Source organism: Puma concolor, chromosome A2, assembly GCF_028749965.1.
Source record: "Puma concolor isolate L17-30 chromosome A2, mPumCon1.1.hap2, whole genome shotgun sequence".
In the NCBI taxonomy this organism is placed as follows: Eukaryota; Metazoa; Chordata; class Mammalia; order Carnivora; family Felidae; genus Puma; species Puma concolor.
In genome coordinates this window covers 108,708,282-108,723,975 of record NC_141668.1, presented here as the reverse complement: position 1 = coordinate 108,723,975, position 15,694 = coordinate 108,708,282, and the positions used below count along the sequence as shown (strand labels likewise).

At 64.1% G+C, this 15,694-nt stretch overlaps 1 protein-coding gene across 1 annotated transcript in view; it reads left to right on the top strand.

Moving 5' to 3' along the window:
- The first annotated feature begins 1,710 nt into the window (after window positions 1–1,710).
- ADCY1 (adenylate cyclase 1) overlaps window positions 1,711–15,694 on the top strand; it is a 113,993-nt gene continuing 100,009 nt past the window's right edge. The window contains exon 1 of the mRNA XM_086697148.1: window positions 1,711–2,376. Within this exon, the coding sequence (XP_086553274.1) occupies window positions 1,726–2,376 (651 nt within the window). The 5' untranslated portion in view covers window positions 1,711–1,725. The remainder of the gene's footprint in view (window positions 2,377–15,694) is intronic.

Genomic DNA, 15,694 nt, shown 5'->3' with positions numbered 1-15,694 from the left:
GACATTATTCAGCTTTCCTTTCCTGATCATTAGGACATAAAACTACACCATACATTTAACAAGAGAGTGTACTCTTGATAGTTGATGCCTGAAAGATCACGCAGACTGTGCTACTGCTGGGGACAGGTGGGGACAAGATGAGGAAGATGGGCACTTTGCCAGGCCAGCCAGGAGCAGGGGTAGGCAGGTGACTTCCAGACCCCCCTTGCCCCGGGGGCTGCCAGGTCCAAGAGGGGACAAGGACAAGTGACCAGGTGATCAGATAGAGCACAGGGTCCTAGGGGGATTGGGGACCCACACAGGGAAGCAGTACAGGGGTGGGGGAGTCAGGAGGGCTTCACAGAGGAGGCGCCCTGCGTGGGGAGGCCTGTCCAGGAGGAGGGGTGGGGTGGCCACCGAGTATGTGACTACCTGCTGATGCCAGCTGTCGAGAATGCAATGGTGTGAGCTCCTGACTGGGCAGACCCTGAGGTGCCATCTCTACAATGATCAGAGCTGACGTGTGACTGCTTTGTGCAATTAACAAAAATGGCAACTTCATATGGCCCGATGAATGTGGATTCCCCACGTTCTAGATCTTGAGCCCATACAAAAACACACGGCCAGGCCAGTGGCTCTCACCCCAGGACCGACTGAAATCCCTGTAGTGCCTCTAACACAGACCCATGCCTGGGCCACACCAACCGCATCCTGGGGTCTGGAAGTCACCTGGGAAGGACCCCTGCAGAGGGCTAGCCTCCTGGGCTCTGTGATTTCTGGGGCCCCCAGTTCCTGGTCCTCGCATAGGGAGGGGTGGATGAGAAGCAGCAGGGCATAACGCAGGGGTCAGGGGTTTTGCCGAGAGCCTTTACTTCTCCACAAGCATCCTGAAGCCAGCTGCTTACCCCATCCTGGGGTGTGAGGGCGGACGGAGGCACCCGCCCTGGGGCAAGTGTGAGCACCAAGCCCCTTCCCTTGGACCGAGTGAGCAGAAGCCGTGGCACGGGAGTCGCTGGGTGGGACCCACGGTCGCGTTTCTCCTGCTGGGAGAATGCGTGCTGCCATCACGTCTGTTTGCAGCGTCCCCCCTACGGGGCGCCGTTTCCCACCCCACCCCTGCACCTACAGCTTCATCGCCTGCCGGGACTCTGGCCTGGCTCGCGGGGCAGCCAGGAGGCCACGGCCGCGGCTACCAGGGCTCGCAGCCCCCGCCCCGGACGGGACGCGCGTCCAGCGCGCCGCGCGAGGGTCCCGCGAGGGGGCATCGCAGGCCCCGGGGTCCTCGGGGTGCGCCGCCGGGCGCGGGGCCCGCCCCCAGGGCGCCTCTAGAGCGGAGGGGCCTGCTTCTCCCGGGACTCACACAGTGGGCGGGGAGACGCCCCCAACCCCGGCTCCCCCCAACTCCCCCCTTCTCCCCCCCACCCCCGGGGCTCAGCGCGCGACGCTAGCATTCTCCACGCCCCAAGACACGGCCCGGCGGGGTAAACTGAGGCTCGGCGCGCGGCGGGGCGCCCCGGTCACGCGGCCCCTCGGCTCGGCGTTCGGCCGGGCTGTCGCAGCGCGGCCGCCCGAGCGCCGCGGCCCGGGGCGGGCGGCGCAGTGCGCAGGCGCGGCGGCGGCCGGGGACGCGCTCGGGGCGCGCGCGCGCGCGGGGCAGCCGGCGCCCCGAGTCGGCCCGCCGCGCCCCGCGCCTCCCGCCCGCGCCCGCCCGCCCCGGCGCCCCGGCCGCCGCCGCATGGCGCTGAGATGGCGGGGGCGCCGCGCGGCCGAGGCGGAGGCGGCGGCGGAGGCGGAGGCGGCGCGGGCGAGCCCGGGGGCGCGGAGCGGGCGGCCCGGCCGGGCGGCCGGCGCGGGCTGCGGGCGTGCGACGAGGAGTTCGCGTGCCCCGAGCTGGAGGCGCTGTTCCGCGGCTACACGCTGCGGCTGGAGCAGGCGGCTACGCTGAAGGCGCTGGCGGTGCTCAGCGGGCTGGCGGGCGCGCTGGCGCTGGCCGAGCTGCTGGGCGCGCCGGGGCCCGCGGCCGGCCTGGCCCGGGGCTCGCACCCCGCGCACTGCGTGCTCTTCCTGGCGCTGCTCGTGGTCACCAACGTGCGCTCGCTGCAGGTGCCCCAGCTGCAGCAGGTCGGCCAGCTGGCGCTGCTCTTCAGCCTCACCTTCGCGCTGCTGTGCTGCCCCTTCGCGCTCGGCCGCCCCGCGGGGACCCTCGCCGGCGCCGCTTCGGGGCCGGCGACCGCCGACCAGGGCGTGTGGCAGCTCCTGCTGGTCACCTTCGTGTCCTATGCCCTGCTGCCCGTGCGCAGCCTGCTGGCCATCGGCTTCGGGCTCGTGGTGGCCGCCTCGCACTTGCTGGTCACGGCCACCTTGGTACCCGCCAAGCGCCCGCGTCTCTGGAGGACGGTAAGTGCCGCCGCGCGCCCTTGGTCCGGTCTGGGGCACACCTGCCCGGGAGGGACTGGGGACACTGGAAGCCCGGTGCGCATCAACTGACTGGGAAGGTGGGGAAACTGACACCCCGAGAGAGAGTGTGTGTGTGTGTGTGTGTGTCGGGGGGGGCGTTCAAGGTCACTCAGCGAGCTGAGGACGCAGTGGGGGGCTGCGAGGGCCCGCCTCTTTTCCGAGTTACCGTCCACAAAGCGCCCCTGGGTGTGGGGCGTGGAGACGCGAGCGTGGAGAGGGCAAGGATTGGCCCAAGGTCAGGCAGCTGGGGAGCGGCCAAGCAGGGCCAGATCCCGGTTTGCCGCTCTTTGGCGGCACACATCCCGCAGGAGGGACCGAAAGTGGGCGCGCGATCGGCTCCGGGGCGGGCAGGGCTCCTGCTGGCTGTGCGCACAGCTCCGGGCGCCTCTCCAGCGCGCCTGGACCGCGTGCAGAGTCCCCCTCCCGGCCTGCGGCACCCCAGGGACGTGGGGAGGGGACGAGGATTTGGGTCCTCTCCAGTCACTCTGGTACCCATTACGGACCCGTCTCTGGTCTAGAAAGATACGTCTGCCAAGGTCGAATGGGGCTTTTGTCCTTGCCGCCCCCGTGCTGCCTTGGCCTGACCCAGGCTGGCAGCGCCTGAACTTTGTCACTGCCTTCTGGGCAGACTGGTGAGACACTAGTGGGAACAAGGAGGCTGCCGCTTCCCCGGGGCTCCTCCCTGGGCTCCAGGACCCTGGAGGCTGGAGGCAGATGTCTTTGCTGTGTGGGGCTTTCAGAGCTTGGCGGGGGTGGGGAGGGGTGGGGGGGGGGTGGGGGAAGTGCAGCCCAGCCCAGCCCACAGGGGCTTCGAGGGCCCCCGAAGGAGGGTTTTGTTTCTGTCTCTGGCGGCGTTTTGGCAGGAGGGTGGGGGAATCCGATGAGGTGGGCGAGCCCATCCAGGGAGAGAATGTGGCAGATGGAGGAGGTGGGGGCGATGGGGTGAGGGGAGCTGGACAGAGCAAGCTTGGGAAGAAGGAGGAGGTGAGGGAATCAGACAGGGGAGTCTGGGGGGGTGCCCAGGACCAGGATCCACCACCCAGGGACCGAGGGATGGGGATGCAGGGACCACCCAGGGACCGAGGGAGGTGTCCCCCCGAAGGGGATGCAGGGGCCCACATGGTCAGAGGGGCTGTGAGCGCAATGCTGGACCTGCATTCAGGCCCAGAGAGGCCAGCACGTGGCGGGGGGGGGGGGGGGGGGGTGGTGAGGAGGAGGGAAGGGGGGAAGGGAGCTGGCAGAGAGGCTGAGGTGGGGGGGGGCCCAGGAAGGGGCTTGTGGAGGTGGGGAGGAGAGAGGGAGAAAGTAGGGGTGAAAGCCAGAGACAGAGGTAAGGCAGAGAAAAGGGAAGAGGGCCAGAGGGCTGCCTGCACGTAGGGAGGGGAGGGGGTTCCTTCCCACAGGCTCTCCAGCACACCTCCTTCTGGCCTCTCATGGGCAGCATGTGGCCCTTGCTTGACGGCCTCAGGAGGTGCTCCTGAACCCCTCCCCCGCAGCCCTCCCCCCCCCCTTGGCTGTCTGGCCCCCACAGCCAGGCCCCCCAGCGCGACAGCCTCCCTGCCAGCACAAGAGGGGAGGCCCAGCGGCCAGGTCAGCCCCCGGTGGTGCCAGTCCCGAGCTGACCTGGACAGGCCCAGGGCCAGGGCCACTAGGGTTCTGGGGTACCCGAGGTTCAGTCGATTCAGTGAAAAGCTGTACTATTGTCTTTTTCTGAAACAATTTTTTTTTTTTACGTAGCTTCCGCTTGTTCCTTTTAGAGAATTCAGGGAGAGGAAAGAGTCTGCAAAGGTGCCTTGGGCACAGGGAGCTCTGCCCCCAGGATGAGAGGGGCCCCTGCATCTGTGGGGGAGGGGAGCCTATCCAGGGAGCCCGGATCCTCAGGGGTTCCCACAGCGGGGCAACGCACGCCCCCGTCCCTCCCAGGGCCTCAGTTTCCCCACCTGCAGGGCTGGGGCGCCGTTGGAAATCTGTTGGAACAGCTCATATTCAGAGTCTTTTGCTTCCACTGTGTTTGGGCTTCTTCAGAATGTTCCTGTTCAAGTCCACAAACACTAGTGGTGGTGGCGATGTGGACAAACAGATGGGGAGGGTGCAGAGAAGCTTTGGTGAGGGCTTGGGTGTCCCCCAGGTGTGGACCAACCTGTCCTGGGGCAGCTGGGCAGCCTGGCCTGGAGGCGGGGCGGGGAAGGTGGGACCCCATGTGTCAGGCCCGTCCCCTGCTTCTTGCCGATGCTCTCCAGTGTCCCTGCTACCCTGCAGGGCAGTCGCGTGTGGATGGTCCTGTATTCCTCGGGGTCTGATTCAGGGCAAGTGGAAGCCCTGGGGGCCGGAGGTGGAGGCCCAAAGGAGGCTGTGCAGGGGTGGGGTGACTGAGGCAGTCTGTGCCAGGCTGTTGGCTTTACTGCACATGCATGGGGTGTTCTGCGTGCTGGGGAGTGCTGCTCTGGGCACTGAGGGGTTCACGTGGGGGCTCCCAGAGCCTCTGCCCCTCCTCAGGGAGGCTCTGGGGTTTCCTGCAGCAGCCCTGTTCTGCCCTGCTGTGCGGAGCTCTGGGATGTGGCTCATGTGCTGTGGGGACCCTGTGGAACCCGGGCTGGCCCAGGCTGAGAGGCTAAGAGGACCCAGGAGGCCACGACTGCACAGTTGACATTGGGGCTGGTGCTAGGCCGCCTTCCCGGGAGGGGCGCCTGCTGCTGCCCTCAGGGCAGAAAGAGTTTAGGGACATGGTTTTATCCCCACCCAGCCCATCCCCCAGGAGGAGCCCCTTCCTTCTTTGTGCCCCTGCTCCCTGCCCACTGGTTGCATCTAAACTAAGCAATTTGTTTTTATTTAACTGAGCAATGTGTCAGAATTGAAGGCATTTTGTTCCAGAACACCTGAGGTCTGCCTGGAGACCTGGGGCCCAGGTGGGGGTATGGGGGTGGGGTGGCGAGTGGATCCTGGGGTGCTGGGAGGGGTAAGGAGGAGGGAAGGGGGAGAGGACACATGTGCCCCTGCTCCCGGTGGTGGCACTCAGGGACTCGAGGGCAGAGTGGCTGCTTGGGGACTGTGTGTGTGCATGCCAAGGTGGAGGCCTTGGGGTGGTGGCGGGGAGAGCGGCTGGCTCAGGGTGCCCCCACTGGAGGGCTCTGCGAGCCTGCCAGCCCCAGCTTCCTACCCCCCACGGACCCCAAACACCCACTTCTGGGCCAGGGTGTAGTGGGCCCACACGGGGTCCACTGTGTTGTGCACAATGGTTTTGCTCCGTTGCCTATCCTGGTAAGTGAAATCTATTCAGTGCACTCCTCCCCCTCTTCTGAACCTCTTATAGGACCACAGAAACCACCATCCCCTCGTCCTGGCGAAGTGGGAGTTGGCCGGAATCCCCCTGTGTCCCTCCTCCAACTCCTCTGAGCTCTTGGGGGAACCCTAGTGCTGCTGGCAAGGGGGCGCCCAGGCCACCAGGCTGCTGATGCGCCTCGTGCCCACCACCCACACGCAGGCTCTTCCTCCTGCTGGGGGGAGTCTGTCCCTTCCTGTGCCCCGCCCCCTTCCGAGCCCCTCCCCCGCCAGCGCTCCCTCCCCCTTCCCCTTGCCCTCATTTCCCTCCCCTGCTGGTCCCTCAGCCGCTCAGGCCCCACTGCTGCCACACCCCAAGGCTCCTCCCCTTCCCCTCCCTGGCTCCCCCCCACCCCCACCACACAGCCCCCAGCACTGGCTCCCCGGCCCCTCCCTCCACAGGCCCCGCCCCTGCCGCCCTTTGGTCACAGCTGGGCCCTTACCAAGTAGGGCCCCTCCTCCAGCTGGGCACTGCCCCTGCTGGACCCCCTTGACCTGGCCTCCAACCCCTGCCCCCCCACCCCAGCCAGGCCCAGGCTGGCCCCTCTCCCCGCTGGTACTTCCCTCTTCCTCCCCCAGCTTGGCTGGGCCCTGTCACCTGTTTGCTCCCCTGCTGGTGCAGCCACCTGTCTTGGCTGACCCCTTGCTGCTGGGTGGGGGCTGCAAGGGGAAGACAGGTGGGTCCTCTTGGCTCAACGCTGCTGTGTGAAGGCGTGGGGGGGGGTCAGTGGGGTTCTCTGCCTTGGTGAGGAGTGCCCCCATGACAGCCTCCTTGTCCTCAGAGGCACCTCTTTTCCATAGGCCTCTGGTGGCTGGGCAGGGCTCAGCTCTTAGCACTTTGGGCTTCCCACCACCTGCAGGCTTACAGCCCTGACCGCTCTGTGAGCCCCCGGTGGCAAGGGGTGTCTCCCCCACGCCTCCAGGTCTGCATCCTGTGGGCATTCCCCGGGGAACACCTGATTCACAGCCTGCCTGACCCCTGGGTCCCTTCCCCACAACCCGGCGTGTCCCTCGGAGACTCACTTGTGTTGTCCTCCCCGCCGGGCCCTAACCTGAAGAAGCACCTGGGATGGCCCACACTGGGGGCAGCAGAATTGGCTGACCAGAAGCAGGGGCCTGGACACCTGTGGTACCCACCCAGCTTCAGGCCAGGGCTCTGGCCTGCTCCCCTCAGGGTGGTCCCAGATGCTTTTTTTGCTGCCCCAGCATGTGCCAGGACCCCGGGACTGTGCGTGTGCTGGAGTCTGGCCCCACTGGTGGACTGGTGGAGGCGCCGGGGACAGACTGGGCACACTCACCTTCTCTGGATAGCTCTGCGATCCATGCCTGGGTGCCAGCCCCCGGGGAGGGGAAGGGGGAGGGGGAGGGGGCCCATGGGAACAGGTCCTCTCTCCAGGATTTGCAGTCTGCGGGGGACCCCGGTCAGCAACTGGGACTGCGGTCAGTGCTGGGGAGTTTGTGTGACCTTCGCAGGCGAATGGAGGGGACAGGGTGGAAGGAGGGCTCGGGGACTTCCTGAGGCCAGTGCTCCAGCCAAGATCCTGGATGGATGGCGCTGCAGCTGCCGGGCTGGGCTCAGCCAGGGAGGTGGGCGCGGAAGGACGCGGGTGGGCACTGCAGGGCATGCCAGCAGTTCCGGTTTCTTTGGAAAACAGCACCAACGCCCTTCAAGCCTTTTTAGCGGAGGGGTCTGATCAGGTTTCTGTTTGGGGGCCCCTGGGACGCAGTGGGGAGCAGGGGTCACATGAGTGGGCGTGGGGGCTGCTGCCTGGCCCAGACCAGAGTGGGGTCCTGTGGGAAAGTGTCTGCTTGCCACTGTCTCCACCTGCTGTGAATGCTGCCCAGCTGCCCTTTCCGGAACCCGGAGGCTCTCAGCGATACCCTTCTCTTGTCCCCCACCCCCGACGTCTGGAGGGCCAGGGCTCAGCGCCCTGGGGGACAGGTAACTGTGCTGTGTTCCTGCTGACTCAGAGCCCAGAACCATCCTTGTTCCGCTTCCCAACCCAGACGGGGTGCTGGGCTTGTGCGAGGGTGGGGTGCAGTTCCCGGCTGTGGGACCTCGGGCAGGGGACTTACCCCTGTGCCTCAGTTTCCTCCGGGTGGCTCCATGGCTCTGTAGGAGCAGATACGTCTTCAGGCACCTTTCGGTCTGCTGGTTGTGGCCCAGTGTTCAGTGGGATGAGAGCCACCTCTGGTCCCCACCAGCTGCTGGTGGCCTGGGACCTGTGCGTTTTCTCCGGCTCTGTAAACCCGCGTCTGGTCTTGGCCGAATGTTGGAAGAGACGCCCTGGATGCTGGCGGCAGGCCATGTGTCCAGATGGAGTGTCCTCGGGGCGTGTCCCACCACTTCCTGTCGGTTGTGGTTGGAGGAGGGGGGCAGCCCTGTGGCCTGGGTGACGACCCCCTATGCGGGCACCTGGGTTTGCACCGAGGGGCTGAGCGGGCCGGCAGAAGGGACCTTGCACACCTGGCGGTGCTGGTCATGTGCAGCCCCAGGTCTGGCACACGTGCACACACTCGTGCATGTGCACACACTCACACATATGCACACGTACATATCCATACACACGCACCCACCCTCAGTACACACCCACACGTGCACAAACTCACAGTACACACATGCACACACGTGCACACACACACTTACCAAGTGCACATACACTCAGACATGCATGTGCCATGCACGTCCTCACACTTGTCCATGTTCACACACACAAAGACACCCACCTGCACACACATGGGCACACGCTTGGGGGTGCTCGCAGGGCATACTTATATTAATTAGTAGTACCGAGTTCTGTCCTGAAGGACACGGGGCCCAGGGCCCTCTGGCTCCATGACCTCGGGTGACCTCACGGGGTGACCGCCCATGAAGTGAGCCCACCTGGGCTTTGCCTGGGTGGGGGGTCAGGTGAGAGGTTCGAGCGTGGGCACGAGTGACCAGGGGCGGGATGCCTGTGTCCCCTCCCCTCTGTGTGCTCTGTGAGTGCAGTCCAGGCAGGGCCAGGCCATGCTTCCGGGGCTCACGTCCTGTGCTGCCCCATGCGTGGGGCGAGGGGTGGGCCCGTGTCTGCATCCTCCCTGGATTCTTCTCTGTTCCCAGGACCCTGGACCTGATTCTTCTGGATGGGGGGGAGAAGTGACCCCGGGGTATGGGGGGAGCAGTGACCCCAGGTGTGGGGGGTAGTGACCACGAGATGAGGGGGCAATGACTATGAGGTGGGGGTGCAGTGACCCCGGGGTATGGGGTGTGCAGTGACTGGCTAAATTTTGAGGTGCTGTCTCAATAGGCACAGACTTATTTTTGGTTATTTTGGTGTGTGTTACATCCCCTTCCAAAGCCCCCACCCCCCCACCCCCACCGAGAATGCGGGCTCTCTGGGATGAGATACATCCAGCAGCTTCTTTCCTGTGTCACCGCCTGCCTCCTAAAGCCCGAGCGCGACCCTGGGCCGGGCACAGCCACGTGCATGTGGACTGCGCCGCCTGTCTCAGGAGAAGCCTCCGGCTCACTGGGCCGTCCAGGCGTGGCCCGCCTCACTGCGGGCAGTTCTGTCTCGGCTGGATAGTGCTCACCTGTGCAGGTGTTGTCCCAGAGGGCCTGCCGGATGGCTGTGGCCATCTCTTTCCTGTGGGAGCTGTCTCCGTGGGCCCACTATGAGCGCCCCCGGCCCGGCCCAGGCCTCTTTGGAGGCGACCCCAGGATGGGTGGGGTCTCCGCTCAGCGTGGCCGGTGATGCCTCCTCTCCCCTCCACTCGTGGCCTTCATCCCAGGGGGGCTCATGGTGACCTGAGCCCACCTTCCACCTCATTTCTGCACAGTAGGTGCTAATCCACGTGGCCACCATTTCTGGCGCACCTGCGGCCACGAGCTCAGATAGTTCCAGGGGAGAGTTAAAAATCCTGAACCCCGGGAAAATCTCCGGACTGGTGGGTTTGCATCATCAGATGGGCTGGACATGTGAGAAAGCTACTCTGTGGGAAGACGTGGGGACCTCTGGTCCCAGTGGTTGCCGTGGAGGGGGGAGCCCTGGGGCTCCCCAGGCAGGTGCCCCTACCCAGTCTTCCCCAAGTGTGCCTTCTCTCCAAAGATCCTGTCTCCAGAAACCCGTTTGAGGGCTCCCCTGCGCAGAGCGGGGACGGTGGTCTTCTGGCTGGATGAATGGCCTCGCAGGGCGTCTGGACATGCAGTGTGGGCACCAGCTTTGTCGGTGAGGATGCCTCTGAGATACCCTGACTGTGGTTGGTTAGAGCCGTCCTGCCGGGACAGAGCTGCAGTGTAGACATGGGGAGGGGGCTTTCCGGGAGGAAAGGGGAATGGGGGTGGGGGACCGGCCGCCCTCAGCTGCTGGCTGCACGTGGGAGGGGGCCCAGCCCCCCGGGAGATGAGGACAGAGGACTGCTTGGTCACCTTGACAGATGACACCGCAGCAGACTCCTCGTTCATGTTTGGGGTCTCTCCCCGAAGGTGGGAGGAAGGAATAGAAGAGGACGGGAAGATCTCAGAAGGGCGGTCCCTGTTTTCTTGCAGTTTTTATTTTAAGGGCTGGGGTCACCTTGCGCTTCCTCTAGCAGGTGGGTGCTGGCCGCCTGCATGAGGCTCTCCAGAGGCCTCCGGTTGGCTCTAATGGTCCAAGCGCCCCTCAGAGCCCGGTGTTCCCGGCTTCCTCCTGCAGCACTGACTCTTTCCCGACCTTGTGTCCAGCCAGAGGCCAGGGTCTCTGCCGCGGTCTGGATCTCGCATCCAAGTCCGTCTGTCTCAACAGTCTGCTCACACTCCTCTTGCAGCCCTGCATTGTGTGCACTTCCTGACTCCCCAGGACTTGTCACTGGGTCCTTATCCCGAGTCCCCTTGTCCTGAGGCCATCTGCTCTCAACAAGCCCAGCAGCACTGAAGCCATGGGACCCCCAAGGCCCATCCAGCCCCCCCCCACCCCCCCCTGCCCCGGGATCTGGGGATGGTTCAGTGGGAGCTGGAGTTCATGCCTGTTTGGAACGTGACAGTCACTCCTGGCTGTGTGTCAGCCTCTGTGCACCGGGTCCTTCCTGGTAACTGTGGGCAGTGGCAGGCTTAGCCTCGGGGCTCTGTAAACTCTAGGAGCAGTGCGTGCCTGGCCCTCTGCACTCCGGAGTCACCGCGGGGTCTGCTGTCTCCGGGTGGTCTCCAGATGCTTCCCACCTGCTCAGGGCCCACACAGCTCGGGTCCCTGTTTGGCCTCCACGTTCCTCTTACCTTCGGCCTTCAAGGTGTGGCCCACCCTCAGCAGTGGCCTGTGGTTTTTATTTATTTTTATTTATTTTTTATTTTTTTATTTTTTTTTATTTTTATTTTTTTCAACGTTTATTTATTTTTGGGACAGAGAGAGACAGAGCATGAACGGGGGAGGGGCAGAGAGAGAGGGAGACACAGAATCAGAAACAGGCTCCAGGCTCTGAGCCATCAGCCCAGAGCCCGACGCGGGGCTCGAACTCACGGACCGCGAGATCGTGACCTGGCTGAAGTCGGACGCTTAACCGACTGCGCCACCCAGGCACCCCAGGCCTGTGGTTTTTAAAGGGTCTTCTTGGATTAGGTTATTTATCTCGAAATTTTTCAGTGATCGTGAGATTCAAGATGATCCTTCGGTCAGCACAGCCCACATCACTCTGGTGCATGCATGCAGCTAACGGTTTATGTAACAAATACATGTGCAGACGGGGAGTGTACCCTGGGCAGGGGCAGGGGGCCGTGTCCCGTAGGTAACAGGGCTGGCCCGCAGGGGAGGCACCTGTCCCCGAGCTGCGGTGTTAGTGGCACGGAGAGATTTGGGAGCAGGCTGGAGGGGCCCAGGCTGCTGGGTCAAGGCCTGGCTCTGAGATGCGCTCAGAGAGGCCAGAGGAGGTGGCCAGGGAGGCCTAGTGGGGACGCCAGGCGATGAAACGCAGGCCAGTGCACAGAATTCCTCATGTGTGGCAGCTGCTCACTTGACAAGGGCCAGAGAAGGTGGCCCTGCCAAGGGCATGTGATCCCAGCTCGGGGCTATGGGGGGGGGGCTGCGCTTGGCGAGCCCTTCTGTGTGCTCCCCAGTGACGGTGGATGTTCTGCTTTGCAAGCTGGCTGTGGGGACACGAGGGGTGTGGTCAGCACCTGCACCAAGAGAATGACAGTGAGGCAAATGCTGGGAGAGGTCCCAGTCGTGGGAGACGCTGTCTGTTGTGGTGTCCTGTGTTTTCACTGTGTCCCTGACTGGCAGAGTGGATGCCTGGGGAGCCCCCTCCCGAGCCTTCTGGGGGAGGGGACATAGACACAAGGTGGTCTCATGCTTTTTGATAGCTGCCTTCCCACCTTTGCCCTCCGGGTGGTGGCCCTTAACCTCCTGGCTAGATCTGGGGCTCTGTGGTCACTGCAGGAACCGGTCTCATCTCCATGTGCCAGACCCAGTTCTGTCCATTTTTAATCCACCTCCAGCTCCACTCAGAGCCTGTCTCCTCCAGTTGGTCACGGCCGGGGGGGAGGGGCCTGCCTGCCGTGGTGGACAGCTCCATCCCTCCCTGCAGGCGCCCCCTCGAGGGTCCGCAGGTGCCTCTGTGGCGTGGGGGTTTGCTGCTCGCCTGGGGGCCGTGTGCACCTGTCTCCAGGTGATCCGTCCCTTTCCCTGAAGTGCCTGTCTCACTGGCTGTCTGCCGGGATCCATGGGGCGGGTCTGCTTTGACCCACCGCCGCCTCCCCGGGAACACGGGAGGGGCCCTGGGCGGCTTTCCCTGCCGCTCTGGCCACTGGCGCGCTGCAGTCTCCACCGGCAGCCTTGTGCCCCGCTGATGACTCAAAGCTGTGTCTCTTTGTTAACATCAGCATCCGCGGAGCTGATGGGGCGGGAACAGGACTTCTTGCTGAGGCAGCGAGCCGGGCGGTCCTGTGGTTCCTGTGCTCTGCGGTCAGGTGGGATCAGGACCTGCGATACGTCTGAGATGCTGTGCCCTGCCTTTTCGGCAGCGAGCGTTGCCATGGTGGATGGCTCCAGGAGGTTTGCTTGTTCGCGGTGATGCTGGCTCCCTGACCGGAGACTGCTTCTCCGTGACCCACGTGCATTACCGGCACAGGCGGGACCGAGGGCTCTGCACCACTGTCGCTCTGCAGTAATTCCCGTGTCACCTTGGACAGACCATTGGCCTCAGCTCCCGTCTGAGAAAATGTGTATGACAGGGCTGGTGTGAGGCAGGGTGGGCCACGTGTGCCCCTGAGCTGAGCTCACACACACATTTTCATCTCCCAGAAGTGCTTCGATGTAGGTGTTTGATTGTCACCCCTGTTGGCCCATGAGGTCCCCTGGGTTCCTGGAGCCGCTTGGCCTGTCTAAGGCAAGGAGACCCTGCCAGCCCAGCCTGGAGTGGGCACAGGTCCAAAGCCCAGCTCATGTTGTGTTTGAGAGGATGGTTGGATGGATGGATGATGGACGGATGGTTGTTTGTATGGTTAGATGGGTGGATGGATGGATGAATGGATGGATGGGTAGATGGATGGGTGCGTGGGGCAGGTGTGCTGAGGCCGGTGCGTGGGGCGGGTGTGCTGAGGCTAGAGGTGCAAGACTGCAGGGAGAGCTCTGCCCTATTCCGCCCGGGGCTGGCACGTGCTCGGTGCCGGCATGTCTGGGGAGCCCATGTCTGGGCGAAGAGGGGTCTCTGGATCCAGGCCCCTGTGGTACCAGGGGCTCCGGAGGTGTGGGCTGGGGGCCTTACTCACTGAGCCCCCTCCCCTAGACCCAGCTGGAGGAGCACTAGAGGAACTGAGGCAGGAGCACTGCACAGGCACGAGGGACAAGGAGGAGCCCAGCGCTCCCGTGGGCAGCATCCCAGGACGTGACCTGGGTCGGGTCGGGGTTAAGGAGCTGTGAGGGCAGCAGCTGTAATGTGCCTGTGGCGCCATGAGGCAGGCGCCTGCCTGCCTGGAGGCCCTGAGCCCCTAGGAGTGAGCAGCTGGAACCCGGGGGCTTGGGGGCTGGCTTTCCTTAGAGCAGGGAGGAGGCGAGTGGGGACTGAGGGCGCTGACCACTGCAGGCTGGCCCTTCGGGGAGGCCTCAAACCCAGAGAGTGGCCGGGAGGGGTGGCCGGGAGGGGTGGCCAAGAGGGGTAGCCGCATTGGAGCCCCCTCACTGGCCAGCCTGCAGCTCTAGGGGTGCTTGGTCTGGACCCCGACACACCCTTCCCCGAGCTTGGGTCCTTCTCAGCCCGTTTGGGCCACACCTGCCAGCAGGTGACCTTGTCACTGATGCTGATTAGGGGGCCAGCGTGGCCTGTTGTGTCACCTGCCACGGGACCCTGATCCCCGGGGGTGGGAGTGAGTGAGGGACGCAGGAGAGGCAGGTGGGCAGGTGTGTGGGGGGGGGCATGGAGGCCTCTGGCCATGTGGGTGTGGATTCCCCCTACCCCAAGATCTCTGCCCCCACCTCACCCTGCCTGCTGGACACTGACTCCTTCTCTGTGTGAGGGGTTTCAGCAGTGTGGACAGGGCGGGCAGGCACTCAGTGACCGGCCTGTGGGGCCTCAGTTTCCCTGGGGGGGACTTCCTGACTGGAGGGAAGGTGTGACAAAGGTGTGTGGAGAGGGGTGGCCCTGCATGCCCCCACTCTGCTGCCCACCTCTCCCTTAACCAGACGGTCTGCCCCTCAGCCCATGTTCCGCCCCTGCCCCAGCCTCACTGGGGGGACAGCACATTTTCTGAGTCCTGCTCTGGGCCCAGCTGATGCCTTACTTTCTGGAAAAGCTGTCTGCCACCTGTGAATGTGGCTTGCTTCCTGGCCCCCTACTGCCGGGCTGTCTGTGGGTGCTGGCCCCTCACGAGGGCCTGGTCCTCCGCCTGTGTGCCTGCTGGGGAGAGCGGTGGCTCGGGGCTCCGGCGTGGACGCTGTGGGCAGCCGGGACGGGAGGGCATCCGGCGTGCCTCCAGGACGTGAAGCCCAGGCCGGGAGGGGCACTAGAAGCCAGACGGACCATGTGTTACCCAGGAAGAGACGCGTGCTCCGTGCAGTGACGTGTGCTTGTTTGAAGTTTGGAAGGGTGCCCAGGACCTTACTTGTGGGCAACACGCTCAGAATGCGTTTGAATACTGATCCTGCAAAACCGCCCCTGGTGGTTTCATATGTGCCGGGCTTCTGCTGCCTCCAACAAGGGGTTCCACAAACAGATCACAGGAGCTGATCCCAAATGGAGCAGATGGTCTGAGAGTGCAGAGGACACTGCCCTGGTCACTGGGACATGGCACAGGCCCCCCAGGAGGGCCACACCAGCCCCCTCCCCCCCGTGCCTGGCGAGAGGCTGGTTCAGCATCACAGAAGCATTTCCTTCCAGCCCTGCACCTGCTTTAGGCAAGGAGTACTCCAGCTACAGAGGGGCAGTGGGTTAGGGGGACAGAGATGACCAGGGTCACACGAGGATGACCCAGTCACATGGAGAATGGTCAGGTTGCAGGGAGACAGATGACAGGGAGGTGAGCAGGTGTTACAGAGATGAGTGGGTCACATGGAGGTGAACGGGTCATATGGAGGTGGGCAGGTCACCCGGAGGTGGGCAGGTCACATGGAGGTGAATAGGGACACACAGAGGTAACAAGGTCACCATGGGCACCGTGGTCATAGGACTCAGGCGGCTCCCTGGACCTGAGGGAGGGCGTGGTGTGTGGGAGGTGCTGTCCCCGGGGGTACGTTCCCGAGTGTGTTGAGACGTGAGCTTCAGCAGGTGTATGCGAACCTGGGCCGCCAGGTGTGCTGGCGAGCTCACCCTGGTTTCGGGCAAGGATGGTCACGTGCCAGGCCCTGGGGATTCGTGTTCCCGGCTTTCTCCTGTTCCTGTCACCTCATTGAACAGCTCTGCTGTCTGTGACCCCGGCCCTGTGTATCTCTCCTGAGGAACATGTCACACTCTCCTGGGCTTGGACACAGGAGGTGCCATGTGCTCTCCGTGGGCT